The 13,361-nt window shown below is 61.1% G+C and overlaps 1 protein-coding gene across 1 annotated transcript; it reads left to right on the top strand.

Annotated features, from left to right (window-relative positions):
• Window positions 1–3,469: 3,469 nt before the first annotated feature.
• Window positions 3,470–10,522, top strand: IFITM10 (interferon induced transmembrane protein 10). Its single transcript, XM_036074734.2, has 2 exons — window positions 3,470–4,429; window positions 9,872–10,522. Exons 1-2 carry the CDS (start codon window positions 3,902–3,904, stop codon window positions 10,019–10,021), a joined length of 678 nt encoding a protein of 225 aa, XP_035930627.2. The 5' UTR covers window positions 3,470–3,901; the 3' UTR covers window positions 10,022–10,522.
• The last annotated feature ends 2,839 nt before the right edge of the window (window positions 10,523–13,361 follow it).

Genomic DNA, 13,361 nt, shown 5'->3' with positions numbered 1-13,361 from the left:
AGGGGGTCAGGGGACTGCACCCCAGAGCCAAGTCCTAGCTGGCACCTTTAACAAGCATTCAGCCAGAATTGCGAGGAGGCCATAAACACGTGTGCTGTGCTCTCCGCACTTGAAATCCGAGCAGGGAGACGGCAGAGCCGCAGGGCCTGGCAGGGCCGTTGGGGAGACAGTGTCATCCAAGCCTCTGTGTCCTGAGACACCTGGAGTCAGAGCTGGCCAGGAAGGAGGCAGCCTCCTTCAACAGCCCCCCCAAACCCCTGGTGGCTGCCCTGGGACCCGCCTCCACCCGCCAGGGCCTGGCGGCGCCTCCCCGACTCTGCTGGCCCTGCAGCTGTGACCCTCAGCTTGGAGGCCACCTCCGTCTGCTCTCTGGGAGGTGGGGACAAGCACAGCGGATGCCCCTGGGCCCTCCCCAGGTGCTGTGTAGATGAGCACAGGTGAGCTTCCAGCCCCCAACCCGCCGTCAGGGCGCCGAAGCTCCTGCCCAGAGCCCAGGACCCGTGCGACTGCCCCGGGCTGCTGGCTGGGATCCTCTGGCCCCTTAGCATCTGCCTCCCGGCTCAGATCCAGCCTCTATGACCCAACCCTAAGCCTCTAGTCTGACTAGAAGGTGGGTAATAACAGGGCATTCCTCGCCAGGGAGCAGGCGGGTCCCCACGGGGAGCTCAGCTCAGCGCCTGGCACTCGTCCCAGCTGGCTTGCCATGCTCTGCACCAGCCCAGCAGGCCCCGGTGGGCATTTCCTGCCTCTTGCCCTTGCCTGGAGGACGCCCGAATGGAGTCGAGCGCCTTCCCTCCCCTACTGGGAGGAGGCCAGTGGGGGCTAACGTGACCCCCCACCGCCGCTCGGGGTTCCGGGGCCCAGGGAGAGGCAGCCTCAAGGCCGTCTGGAGCAGGGGGCCCTGACTCCACCCTGGGACCTGGAGCAGGCCCCTGGGGGCCAGGCGCCCCTCTCCTGCTGTCTGAGGACCAGCTGGACTCCTGTGCCGACCAGCCCCATTGGCCACGGCCGGCAGCCTGCCTGCCCACAGCAGCCCGGGGCTGAGCCTGTGGCAGGTGGGGCGGTGCCCGGCCCCAGGTGAGCTGGTGGCATGTGGAGCTGACCGCAGGCAGGCTGCACTGTAGGTCAGGCTCGGCCTGAGGCCTGCGGGTCCAGGTGCCCCTACGTGTGGCCCTTGGGAAGGGGGCAGTGGGTGTGGCATGGGGGAGAACTGAATCCTGATCCTCCCACAGTCCCCATCCTCCCTCATGCCTGTGGGCTCTTGGACTGGGCCTGCCTCTGCCGAGGACGTGGCCAGGATGGGGGGTAGCCCTGGTGCCCGGGACCCTTCCCACTCACAGGGGCCTTTATCAACCTCCTGGAGGTTCCTGGGGTTCCTGACAGCCACAGATGAGGCTGGGCCAGGGGCAGGGGGCGGGGCTGGAAGGGGAGGGCTCGGGGAGGGGCTGGGGCCTGTCCAGCGAGATGGGTTCCGGGAAGGCCTCAGACTCAGAGAGGTTTGGGGAGAGCAGGGGTGGGCAGAGGACTGGGCATAGGTGGGCAAGGATTGCTCCTGAGAAGACCCAGGCTTGGAGGAGAGGCTTGTGGAGATGGGGAGGCAGGTTGAGCTGGTCAGGCGGCAGCCAGGGCTTCTGAGGGGACAGGGGCTGGGGGAGGGGGGGAGCTGGGGAAGGAAATCTAGGGCCACCACACATAGGCGCAGCTTCTGGGGGGTTTGGAGGGTCTGGGGTCTGTGGAGGCTGGTGGGCTGGTGAAGAGGGCACTTGCAAGGTGAGGGGGGGGGTGTTCCGGGAGAGGCAGAGAGGGCTAGGGCTTCTTTCTCCCTTGCAGATGGGACTCACTGGGACTTTTGCAGGAAGGAGAGGTCATCTGGGGACACGTGTGAGAGAGCGAGAGGGTGTGGAGTGAGTGGAGGCCCCCAGAGGGGGCTGGGGCTGGGCCGGCAGGCTCTGGCTAGAGGAAGGGGCATCTGCAGGGGACGCGGCCCGGGTGGGACCAGCAGGGCTGGCAGGGGCATGGGCAGGTGAGCGGAAGGAGACAAGGGTCATGAGGGGCTTGGAGAAGAACATCTGGCCCCATGGGCAGAGGGGACCAACCAGTGAGAGGTAAGGGCCTTCAAGACTGAACTAGGTGAGGGATGCAAATTCAGGAGGTGGGGCTGGGTGCTCTGGGCTGGGGTGTGTAGGGTCAGATCTGGGGAGAGGGGGTCCGGAGTTTCCACAGGGGTGGGCTCAGAAGGGATGGGGCCACATCAAGGCTCAAGGAAGGCCGGACTTGGTAGCCTCCGGGGCTAGGGCCTCGGTTAGGGGCAGGACTGTGCAGAGGTGGCTGCTGGGGCTGGGGCTCAGAGAGGGGCTACAGTTGGGGGCCCGGCGCCTGCAAGGGGCTTGGCTGGGGGCAGGGGTGTAAGGGAACAGGAGAGCAGATGGGGCTGGGCTAGAGGCAGGGATGTGCTGGGGAGGGGCACAGGCTGGGGAACCTGGGCTCTCTGGGGGGGGCTCTGCCAGGCCAGGACTGGTACCTGAGGAGGGGTGAGGACTGAGATGTGGGGAGGGGAGGGACCCGGCAGTCTGAGAGGGGGCAGCGGAGGGGAAGGGGCTCAGATAGCCGTCCTGGTGGCTGGGGTGGGGCAGAGGAGGACAGCAGGAGGATGAAGGGGCTCCATCCTGGAGAGACAGAGGGGAGAGAGGCTGGGGGCTCGGCAAGAGGGAGGGGCAGCGAGGCGAGAGAGGCTCAGCGGTCGGGCACACCGGCTGGCACTGTAGGAGGACCCATCCCCGCAACCCCCGCCGGCTCTGCAGCCCCCGAGGGTCCGGCTCCCGGCCGCCGCCCGCGGCCCCCACCCTGGGGCGGGAGGAGGCGGGGAGGTGGCCGCGCCCGCCGGCGCCGTGAGTCAGGCTGGGGCTGCAGCCGCGCGGCCGGCCTGGCGCTGCGGAGGGAGCGCAGGAGCGGGGACAGCGGCGCCGCCAGCCCCGCGCGCTCCCCCCGCCGAGGCTGGGCCGCCGGGACGCCGAGCTGCGGGGCGGACAGCGAGCCGCCGGCGGGTGGAAGGACGCGCGGACCGCGGCGCAGGGGTCGGTCCGCCCGCCGAGGAGTCGCCAGCAGGTGAGGGCGCGGGGCGCGCCGTCCGGCCGTGCGGCTGCGGCAGCCCCGGGCCGGGTCGCGGGGTGACGGCCGCAGACCCACCCCCCCCCCGGGGGGGGGCGCAGGGCGCGGACGCCTTAGTGCCTGGCTGGAGAAGTGCGCGTTTCGCAGAGTGTCCTTGTGCGTCTGTTTGTGGCACGGGCTGGGTGGCTCCCTGCGAGCGAGAGCGAGCGCTCGGGGTCCCGGCCGCCGCTCTGGGCCGGGGTTGGGGGCGGGGACGACCCGCACGAGTTTGGGGAGCCCGCAGTGGCCGTTTCCATCCCCGGGCGATTGCGTCCGAGCCCGTGTGGCTGTGTGTTCCACGCTGCGTGTCACAGTGCGGAGCTGTTTACCTGGAAGCATCTCAGCACACGGGTGCGCCCGGGGGTCTGGAGAGTCTTGGTGGCCGATGTCAGCGTTGTCAGCCTGCAGGTGCTCCGGAGAGCTCTGCTCCTGCCGGATAGTGGCCGAGACGCTGCCATTGTGGGTTTGCCTGGCCTGTGTGTGCCGGGGTGTTCGGGATGCTGGCATGCTCTGTTACAACAGCCCGTCAGTTGGGGCGTTGCTGGGTATGGGGGTGTTGCTGTTGTATGTCAGTGGGTGAGTGTTTGTGCGCAGATGGCAAAGTGATGAAAAGCCCCCGATGTTCATGCCAAGGCTGCTGTGAAGGGCTTTGGCATCGGGGTGGCTGGGGCGGGTCGGGGAGGCAGGCTGGCAGCTGGCCGCCTCGGTGGGGATTTCCATCTCCTTTGGGGCTGCTTGTGAGTCTGCAGGGGAGATGCTGCAGGACGCCAGGGCAAGCCCTGCAGGGCAGGCGGGACCCAGCTCATTCTTCCTCCCCGCCTCCCTCCAGGCCCAGGGCCCCGGCCAGTGCCCAGCGCTGCTGGGAGCCCCGGCCAGCACCACGGACGGCGCCCAGGAAGCCCGAGTCCCCCTGGACGGGGCCTTCTGGATTCCAAGGCCCCCGGCAGGCTCACCCAAGGGTTGCTTTGCCTGTGTGTCCAAGCCCCCGGCCCTGCAGGCTCCAGTGGCCCCGGCCCCTGAGCCCTCAGCATCGCCCCCCATGGCGCCCACCCTGTTCCCCATGGAGTCCAAGAGCAGCAAGACGGACAGCGTGCGGGCCTCTGGTGCCCCCCAGGCCTGCAAGCACCTAGCCGAGAAGAAGACTATGACGAACCCCACAACAGTCATCGAAGTCTACCCAGACACCACCGAGGTCAACGATTACTACCTGTGGTCCATCTTCAACTTCGTCTACCTCAACTTCTGCTGCCTGGGCTTCATCGCGCTGGCCTACTCCCTCAAAGTGAGTGGGGCAGGGGAGGGGGGCAGGGGGAGCGGGGGGTGGCAGGTGGGGGCCGCCTCATGGGATCCAGAGACACATGGCTGCCAGCTAGCTCCGAGCCAGCAGGGCGGGGCTGCCCGTCCCAGTCCTGAGCTGCGGAAGCTTCCAGGCTGCCTTGACAGGGCTCGGGGGGCGCAGGACTGCGTTCTCTACACAGCCAGCTTAGTCCTTGCGGAGCAGACCCAGGGCTCAATGTCCTGTCCTCTGGGTGGGGTCCTGGGGCTGCCCCTGGGCATGCGGGGATGGAGCCGCACACCGATGAAGACCCTTGGAGCCTTTCCCCTGTTGACAGGAGGACAGTGCGGAGAACGTCTCCAAGCCCCTCACAGGGACCCTGAAACCAGGCAGGCGTTCAGAAGGAGGCCACGGTAGACAGGGCCTCTGATCAAGTCACTGCTTTCTGCCTTCCCTCTCCCACACGGTTTCTAGACAGTCCGTCCTGGTGGCTGGGGTGCCCGGCGGGGGGCGGGGGGTGGAGAGAGCCACAGGCATGTCCCACACACCCCTGACCCCAAACCCTGATTGGGTACAACTTCCAGGAGCCCCTCACTGCTGTGAGAGGAGCTGGCTGGGAGCAGAGCAGGGCGCCAGGCAGACAGGACCTCATGTCCCCAGGGCAAGGCAGAAAGAAATGGACCAAGATTGCAGGAGAGAGGCTGTGATCCACTCACATTCGAAGTGGGGAGCTCGGTGCAAATGTATAAGGACTGAGGGGCCCCACCGGCAGGACTCATCTCCCTGTCACTCCGGAAGGGTTTGGCTCATGTCTAGCCAGATCATCACTGTCCCTGGATTGCGGGTCCAAGCCCAGGTGCATGTCACTGATTACAGCCGCCCAGTGAGGTGGGGGCGGAACGTGGGGGCTGGAGGGAGGGGAGGGTCTAGGCCAGGGAGGCTGGCCCTGGAAAAAGGACAGAAGCCTGGACAGCTCTGCCCCTGTGCGTCTTTGAGCCCCACCCCTGCCCCTGGCATCACACGCCCTGGCCACCCGGCTATCCCCACCTCCTGACTCATCGTCAGCATCACCCACCGCCAGGCGCACCTTTGCCTCCAGGCCTGTGTACTGAGCTCTGGGCTCCGCCGTGTGGGGACTGCGTTGTGTGAGTGAGTGTGTGTGAGTGTGAACATGTAAGTATAATTGCACGTATGACCGTGTGTGGGTGTGAGTGTGCGTGCGTGTGTATGTGTCACGTGTGGGCTTGAGTGTGCGTGTATATAGGAGCAACTGTGTGTGAGTGTGTACGTGGGTGCATGAGTGTGTGTGCTGTGGAGGCAGCGAAGGGAAGGAGGCCTAGAAATTGGGGAGTGGAGGCCCCAGACCAACCTCAGCTCTGCCCCCCTGCTGCCTTCTTGCCGTGCCCTGACAGTGGCCTGTAGACCTGGGTCGTGCTGCGTGGGCTCCCGTCCGGAAGCTGTCCCCTCCTCCCCTTGGCTCGGCTGTGGGTGCCGGCTGGCACAGGGCAGGCCCATCTGGTGCAGGTTGTAGGTAGGTCAGAGATTTCTGAATGGTGCAGGATTAGCTCTGGGGTGGGGGTGGGTAGGAGTTAGTGCTTCCGAGGGGCAGAAGGGAGCTCACCATGACTCCCCTCCGGGGGACAGCCAGGGCAGAAAAGCTTGAGGCTTGCCAGGGAAGGGGGTGCAAGGTGAGTTGTCTCTGGCCTGGGCGGGGGTGGGGCGTGCAGAACCGGCTGGCTCAGACTCCTGCATCTGGGAATGTGTCCATCTGTCCATCCAGCTGCATGGCTCCTGGCCTGCTGCACCCTACACCATTTGTAGCCCATCATGGGCACTTCCAAGGGCACCTAATGGACTTGGGGTCAGAAGGCCTTGGCCAAATTCCCAGCTTGGTCCCTTAAGAGCAGTGAGCTCTTGACAGGCCACCTTCATCTGAGCTCATTCCTTCGTCTGTTCACAAAACAAACCGAAATGAAACGACATTCCAGCAAGCACACCTGCGCAGGGTAGAGTTTGGCATTCGGTGGGTGTGAAAGAAACACGGTGTCCCTCTCTGCCTTCCCCTGTCCATCCTGAACATGGGCCAGTTCAGTTCAGGGCAGGCTGGGTCTGCAACACACAGATCGCCGATCACAGCCTTATGTCGCTTCGCCTAGTGTCCGGGGAAGGCAGAGACACAGAACGTCAACTCTCCACTTTTGCAGTAGGCGCGAGCTGCTCATAACGACCACTGGCGCCCCCTGTTAGCCGAGCCAGAGTCCTCATCTTGGCATTCAGGGCTCTTCAAGATGTTCAAGATGCATTCTCAGCCCCATTTCCTAGCCCCCCCACACGCGCCCTGCCCTGCCCCAGCCTTTCTGGGAGCACACCTCGGTTTGCAACATGCTGCTCCCTCAGCCTCAGGGCTTTCTGTCTGCAAAGACTCTACTGACTCACTCTGGCTGCCCCCCACTTCCCAGCAGGGACTCCCCTGCCCCAGTCATGGCTGCCCGCCCCACCAGAACCACCCCTTCCTCTTGCTGTCACTGGTGTCAAGGCAGGGCTGACCACGGTAGGGGTCAAAGGGTGTTGTATGAATGGGTGGATGGACAGAGGACACCTCCAAGATGGAAGAAGTGTCACAGTGTTTCAGAAAAAGAACACTTCATTCCTGATTTGGGACAACTCTGGAGCTGGGTGTGGGAGACTTACGGGAGGAGGCATCATTTTCACTGGGCGAGGGGGGGTAAGGAGACAGGTGTTCCAAATGGAGAAAAGAACATAAATCAGGACACAAGAGTGGGGCAATCAGGGGGGGATTGCAGGGCCCCCATCTTCTGTGGGGGACAAGAAGATAGTCCTGGAAAGCCAGACACAGCCATGCAGGGAGGATTTGAAAAATTATGTGAGAGGTTTGGATTTCATCATGTGGAAGACACAGAAGGGAAAGATAGGGTCGGAGCAATAAAATCTGCAACCAATGTGGAGGAAGGGGACAAGAGAAGCCCAGAGGCAGAGAAAAGTTAGGGTCCCAGTGTGGTGGCCAGGAAAAGGAGCACATAACTTGAATTAGGGCAGGGATGGTGGGCAGGAGAGAAGGAGCAGATTTAATGACATGGTGTCTCCTCAATCTGGGCCTAGGAGGCTGTGGACTTCCCAGTAACAGGGAAGTAAAAAAGATTGATTAGGAGGGGGGATACTGTGCCAGTTCTTGTATATACATATTTGCCCATTACTTGCTTTATGAATATCAACATCATCCGCCCACCCATCCATCCACCCACCCACCCAACCATCCACCCACCCATCCAACCAGCCACCCATCCATCCATCCACTCTCCATCTATCCTTCACCCACCCACATCCACCTGCCCATGTACCCATCCATCCACCCACCCCCCACCCATCTACCCACCCATCCACCTGCCCATCCATCCATCCATCCACCCGTCCACCCACCCATCTACCCGTCCATACATCTATCCAGCCAGCCAGCCAGCCAGCCATCCACCCACTCATCCACCCACCCATCCATCCATCACCCATTCATTCACCCACCCATCCATCCATCACCCATTCATCCACCCACCCACCATTCCATCCACCCATCCACCCACCCATCTACCCACCCATCCACCCATCCACCCACCCACCCACCCATCCATCCACCCGCCATCCACCCATCCATCCACCCACCCATCCATCCACCCACGCACACATCCATCCACCCACCCACCCATCCACCCATCCAACCATCCATTCTTCCACCCACCCATCCACCCATCTATCCACCCACACCCCCATCCATCCACCCATCCAACCATCCATTCTTCCACCCACCCATCCACCCATCCATCCATCCACCCACCCATCCATCCACCCATCCAACCATCCATTCTTCCACCCACCCATCCACCCATCCACCCACCCACCCACCCATCCATCCACCCATCCACCCATCCATTCTTCCACCCACCCATCCGCCCATCCATCCACCCACACACCCATCCATTCACCCATCCAACCATCCATTCTTCCACCCACCCATCCAGCCAGCCAGTCACCCACCCACCCATCCATCCATCCACCCATCCAACCATCCACCTACCCAGCCATCCGTCTACCCACCCATCCATCCACCCATCCAACCCCCACCCATCAAACCATCCATCCACCCACCCACCCATCCACCTGCCCATCCAACCATCCAACCATCCATCCATCTATCCATCCACCCACCCACCATCCCTTATACATTGACCCATCTTCTTTTATTCCCTTCAACCCATCCAAATCGTCACCCAACCCTCCATTCATCTGTGTTTACACATGTTCATTATGCATCCTCCTCCTTTCCCTACTTCTCCTCATCTCATCCCACCTATTTTATATATCAATGCACTTAACTATTCATCTAACCTCAATTTCTAAGTAACTTTTTCCATCTTACTTACCAACTCTACCTGTCAGCCATCCATCCATCCTCTGACCCAACACATCAATACATCCATTCATCCTTCAAGCCATCTGCCATCACTTCTGCTCCTCTAGCTAAGCCATGTGCATCCATTCATCCTGTACCTGTCTTCACACTCATCCTTGCTCACTCACACCCTATTACCCCTTAAGTCATCTCATCCATCCATGCAGTTTATGCACTATTGCTTTTTTTTTTCTATTTTCCTTCCCTTTTCATCCATCCACATATCTAACTACACTTCTTTGGACTTTGTGGAAGAAGAAAGTGCTTAAGAGAAGGAAATCCTAAGATTTATCCTGGGTGAGGGTGGCCTCCTCCTCGGGAACATCTCTTCATAACCAGAGAATCTTGGAAATGGGTCCAGCTCTGCCCACTGTCTTCCCAGAACTTCCTGGGCTCCAACCTACTCCCTGTATCTTAACATCCCTTCCCAGAGACTGCGGGGTCTGCCACTTATTCTGTCTATGCATAGCGCCTATTCTTAGGTAATCCCTGTTAATTTGAGATTAGGAACCCCGTTCAGAGTAGAGCACGCTTATATCCTCCATTGTCTGATCATATAACTCTCTGAGACCAACTTCCTCCTTCATCTTATGTATTCATTTATTGATTCCAGCTTTATTGTTATACAATTGACAGGTGACAGTGTGTAAGTCCAATGTGTACAATGTGATGATTTGATACACGTACATGCTGCAAGATGATTGCAACAGGGTGTTCGTTAGCACATCCGTCACCTCACATAATTATTGTTTTTGAGGTTTGTAGTTTTTTGGTGGTAGGAACACTTAAGATGTGCTCTCAACAACTTTCAATCAAATAATAGAGTATTGTTGACAATCCTATTTTATTTTAAATAATTTCAGACTTACTGAAAAGTTGCAAAAAGAAATACAAAGAATTCCTGTGTGCCCTTTGCACAGATGTTCCCAGTACTAGCCTTTTCCTTCTCTCTGGCCACTGGCCTCACCTCCTCCCTCTGGCCTCAGGTTCGGGACAAGAAGCTTCTCAATGATCTGAATGGAGCGGTGGAAGACGCCAAGACAGCCCGGCTGTTTAACATCACCAGCTCTGCGCTGGCAGCGTCCTGCATCATCCTTGTCCTCATCTTCCTGCGGTACCCGCTCACCGACTACTAAGGCCCCACCGGGCACGGCTGGCCGTGGAGACAAGGCACTGAGACATGTTCGTTTTCACGCCTGATGTGACTCGGGATGCTGTGTGGTTGGGGCAGAGCAGGGCGTGTGCCCTGGAGCCCCCCTGAAGCTGTGACCTGGGCGGAGAGGCCGTCAGAAGCTCCGTACAATACGGGGGCAGCGAGCTTAGGGCTGGCCCACCCTCTCTGCCTCCTGACCCTCTCCACCTCTGCCTGTTTCTGGGGTCTGTGGGCGTCTCCTTGTGCTGCTACACCCTGTCTTCCGCTGGCTGCCCTCCCTGCCCTCCTGTGCCCCCCCAGGCTCCTGGGGCCCCTCTGACCCGATACCCAGCAAGAAGGGCTTCTGTGGGAGCTTCCCAGTTTGGGGGTGCTGCCAGCATCTGGGGACTCACTCTGTCTTCCCTGACCCCACCTCCTCCAAGCTGTGACCCTGCTCAGAGTTCTTGTATCTGTGAACTTTCAATAAAATACCTGTCTGGCTCCAGCCCGGCCTCTTCCCACGGCCGAGCAGGGCATGGGGGGGAACTTGGCGGCTTTGGGAACCCCACTCTGGCACTGCCCGGTGGCCCAGGCCCCCAGGGCTGACTCTGCCGGGAAGGCTTACTCCGTGACCTGGCAGTCTTCTGCCCACGATGCAAGGGGACGGAGTGGGGCTTTGGCAGAGGGAGTCCCAAACACAAGCCCCCTGAGGGTTAGGCGGCAAGAACACAGCTGCCCGCCTGGTTGTAAGTTAGAGCAAAAAAAACCAGCGTGTCCCCCAGGAGGGGCAGAGCCCTCGTGGCACGGGGTCATGGCTGGTCTGGGAAACCAGGCAGCTCAGGTGCAGAGAGGGAAGGAGGAAGGCCTGCAAATTTTACCCCCAGGCCCAGGGGCATGCTTAGCAGGGAGGGACCAGGTGTGCTTCGTGGTTTTTGAGGATGGTGCTGTTTGGAGCATCAGGACCCCTCGGAGGGGACAAGGTGGGGCAAGACTGCAAGAAGTGGGAACCATGGCGTGTGGGCTGGGGCTGGGGCAGCTAAGGAGGGCGTTCACCGTGTCTCAGGGGCAAGGTTGATGGAATATGGGGACAGACTGGGTGTGCAGGTGAGGCGGGCATGGAGGAGCCGGGGGGATCCCTGCACGTCCGACTTGGCCAGGGCTGTGTGCTAATATGGGGACCCCAGGAGGAACCCTGTGGGAGCAGAAGAGCCATCTGGGCTGAAACTGTGGGTTTGGAGCCTCTGCAGGGAACCCGGGCAGCCTGAGCAGTGACAGCCTGCGCGGAGCCCAAGGAACACCACCACTTCCGGGACGGCTGGCAGGAAGACAGGCATCCCCGTAGGAAAGCCGGGAGTGTGGCGGGCCGAGGACGGAGAGGCCAGAGGTGCCCATTGGGTTTAGGGGCCTGTAGGGGAGGAAGGAAGCAAGGAAGGGTCAGAGAGCTGTGCTTGGAGGGATGGGGATGTGGCAGCAAGTGGCCATGATGGGAGAAGAGAGGCAGTGTGAGGTGTTTCGGGTCTTTTCTGGGCAAATGAACCAGGTGGGGGTGGGGCACTGTGCCCTCGGTCTCTGGGGCGGTGCAAGGGTCAGCTGAGGGCATGCGTCCAGGGGCTCCATGGTTTTCCCACGAGGTGCCCTTCTGTGGCAGACCCACCAGAAGGAACGCATCAACAGGGCTGGAGAGCAGGACACTAGGCTGGGCATCGGGTGAGGACGGGACGGCGCCGGACAATCCCAAAAAGCCTGGGCTGCTGGGACTTGAATCCTGGTGGGTCCAAGGTTACGTGTGCAGAGTCATGCTGAGCGGGGAGCCAAGTGTTTCTGTGGGAGCAGCAGATCCGGTCTGGAGACATGTTTCCCAGGTGAGAGTGTTAAGAGGTTGTTAAGAGAGTGTTAAGGGGCTTCAAGCAAACAGGGCCTGGGAGGTTGGCAGGTGCCTGGGTGAGTGAGCAGGACTCCAGCCCCTGGCCTGACCCAGAAGCCCAGGAGAAGGGGGTGAGGTATGAGGGGGTGAGAATACCATGGCATGACCCCTGACCCCTAGGCAGTGGCAGGATGCGGGGGGGTGGGGGTGGGGGGAGCTGGGACCCCTGCAGGTTTGCACGCCACCCCGTGGAGGGAGCAGGGAGCCTTCCAGATGGCCCCCAGGAGGGTGGCTGGTGGGGCGCTGGAGGGCAGGGAGCATCTGGGGCCAGCTTGGTCCTGCATGCTTCCAGAGCCTCCAAGATCATACCAGGTGGGTTCCCATCACTGCCCAGCGCCTTCTGGAGGAAGCAGGGTCTGAATGTTATGTGGAGGGCATCTGGGAGCTGGGGACTGGGTGAACCTAGGCCCTACCCTAATGTCCACGTGGCTTTATTATGCCTGGCGGGGCCGGGAACGTAGAGGCAAAATGTTTTCTTCACTCTTTTTCCTTAAGCCTTTGCAGCCAGCAGCTGGCTGAGCCCCTGGGACAGGTACCTGGAGGAAAAACATCCCCAGGAAGGAGGCCTCGCCGGGCTCTTCCCTGGAACATGCCCCGCCCAGCTGAGGCTTTTGGGCTCTTGTTCAAAACTGGCCCAGTAGCCTCGCAGGCAGCAAAGGCACCCTAGCCTACAGATGTGTCCTTCCTGGGCAGCGCGGGGCCACACCCCAGAGGTGCCGTCTCCCCCACCCTCGGGCTCAGGAGAGAGGCTGGCGCTCGCTGGGCGGGGAGTCTGTGGGGGTGTCAGGTGCACCCCTCACCCCAGCAGGCGGGCGGCATCGGGGTCCGGCCTTGGTCTCTGGCCTCCAGGTCTGTGTCTTCGCCCCTTGGGGCTCCTCCCTGACCTTCCGGCCACTCCCCTCCCTGCTTTCATTTGGTTTCGCACTATGTCGGGCAGGCACTTGCCGCTCAGTAAATACTTGTAGGAACAAGGGAGCCAGTCACCTTGGCTCACTCTCTTCCTGTCCTTCTCCATGTGCCCCTAGTTTCTGCATCTTCAGGGGCAGCTTTCTCTGCCCTCCCCCTCCCCCATGCTGCCCCGATTGGCCCCACCACTGCCCTCGTGACCCCAGCCCACTGTCCAGCTTCAAAGGATTGAGACCCAGTGGCTGAATGGAAAATGGGTCTAAAGGCCGAGACCAGCTGTATGCACATGTGTGAGCACGTGTGTGAGTGTGTGCATGTGTACGTGTGCATACGTGTGTGCACGTGTGCCCATGTGTGAGCGCACGCGTGTGCATGTGTGCCCATGTGTGAGCGCGTGTGTGAGTGTGTGCGTGTGCATACGTGTGTGCACGTGTGCCCATGTGTGAGCACATGTATGTGCATGTGCCCATGTATGTGCATGTGAGCCTGTGTGTGTGCTCGTGTGGGCCTGTGT

This window comes from Halichoerus grypus, chromosome 11, assembly GCF_964656455.1.
Source record: "Halichoerus grypus chromosome 11, mHalGry1.hap1.1, whole genome shotgun sequence".
Lineage (NCBI taxonomy): Eukaryota > Metazoa > Chordata > Mammalia > Carnivora > Phocidae > Halichoerus > Halichoerus grypus.
The sequence above is the reverse complement of the archived record's forward strand: the minus strand, read 5'-3'. Positions and strand labels throughout refer to the sequence as shown.